We start from the raw sequence: 1,710 nt of genomic DNA on the forward strand, positions 1-1,710 counted from the left end.
AGCTAAAAGTTTGGTCCTTTTCTCTCTTGATAAAGAGAAACCGGAAAAAAGAAGAAGAAGAAAGCTTACTTGAAATTAAGTAAATGATAGCCTGATATTTTCCCTGCCTCCACAAATGCACCCCTCCATCTCTGAACATTCTCCATATCATCTTTGTGTTGGGAAAATGAATCAGCGAAAGGGGGATTTTGATGGCGTACATCTGATGGACTCACATCATAGAAGACTGGAATCACAATCTGCTCCAATTCCTTTTTACACTTTATGATGTGTGCAAGCTCCTCTAAGCACCATCTTGAGGTTGCGTAGCTTTTTGAAAATATCACTATAGCAAATTTAGACTCTTGTATGGCTTTCAAAAGTTCATCAGAAATTGATTTTCCGGTTTCTAGTCGCTCATCATCTTTAAAAGTGCGGATTCCTCTTTGTTCCAAAGCATTATAGAGATGACTCACAAAGTTTCTACGTGTATCTTCACCTCTAAAACTCAAAAAGATATCGTACTTGCACACTTTGGAAGAAGAAGCATGAGACATTGTTGAAGAATATTGGGAAAGACTAACAGGCAACTTCTCAGCTTTAGGTATATGGTGAGAAAATAAAATAGTTCAATGTTGTGCTGCTTAATAAAGAGTAATATTTGAAGCCCAATTGGCAAAATTATTTCTCAGCAATGTGAATGCATAATTTGGTCATAAAGAGTGAAAAAGGGGGGGTAGACAAAAAAGAAAGAAAAGACAAAGACTTCACTATTCCTAGTCTTTATATTAAAGAACTCATAAAATTGTACCTTTTTCATTATTGTGGGAAATTAAAGAGAATTGAAACAGACAAGAAGACATAACTTGGCCCTTATACCAAAAAAGGCAAAGAAAAAACTAAAGTCATTCTATTTTTACTGATTTTATTGTAAAGACTAGACTTTACCTTTTTTCATTATTCCAAGCCTCTGTAGGAAACTTGTTATCATCTTCCTAATTCATGACATATAATTGTAGCCTTTCATAGTATTGCACTGACAAATTAAACAAATGAGCACCAAATTGATACCTTTTCTGTAAATTGATATAAATTCGTCGCCCTACCTGAGAAATTGCCCAGAAATTGAAGAAAAAAAGTCGTAAAATTTAGAAAAAAAAACACACACAAAAAGCAGAAAAGAAAGACTAACCTCATCAAAAAAGTAAGCAGAAAAGAGAGAATTACCCTCTAAATATTGAGGTATATAAGAGCTGATTGTTAAGTGCTAAGGGTATCTCCAATCCAAACACCAAATTTGGTGTCGGCACTATTTTTGGTTTAATCAACTTCAACCCATTGCACCAAATTTTACATCAAAAATGAATATTTTTCTCTCTCTTCATTATTATATTATTATTTCTTATTTCATTTATATTTTCTTATTTCATAAAACAAATTCTTTCTAAAACATTCACCATATATAATTCATATTATTTCCTTTTATAATCGTTTAATATAAAATTATTTTGTACCATAATTTTTTAAATAATATAAATTGCTAGCAAATATTATACATTATACATAATAATGGATAATACAAATAAAAGTGAAATCATTAATGAAATACAATTAAATAAACATTACATAATTGAAAAAATTATTTTAAATTATACATAAATATTCAACTTTCAAGATCACTACGGTGCTCCCATAAATGCTCTATTAATGCATTACGTAGTTCAAAATGAG

General features: G+C 30.7%; 1 protein-coding gene across 1 annotated transcript; it reads right to left on the reverse strand.

The window, feature by feature from the left end:
* Positions 1-35: 35 nt before the first annotated feature.
* Positions 36-545, reverse strand: LOC125850281 (TMV resistance protein N-like). The gene has a single exon (XM_049530135.1). The coding sequence runs from the start codon at positions 534-536 to the stop codon at positions 66-68; it is 471 nt and encodes a 156-aa protein (XP_049386092.1). The 5' UTR covers positions 537-545; the 3' UTR covers positions 36-65.
* Positions 546-1,710: the final 1,165 nt, after the last annotated feature.

Source organism: Solanum stenotomum, unplaced genomic scaffold, assembly GCF_019186545.1.
Source record: "Solanum stenotomum isolate F172 unplaced genomic scaffold, ASM1918654v1 scaffold15813, whole genome shotgun sequence".
Taxonomy (NCBI): Eukaryota; Viridiplantae; Streptophyta; class Magnoliopsida; order Solanales; family Solanaceae; genus Solanum; species Solanum stenotomum.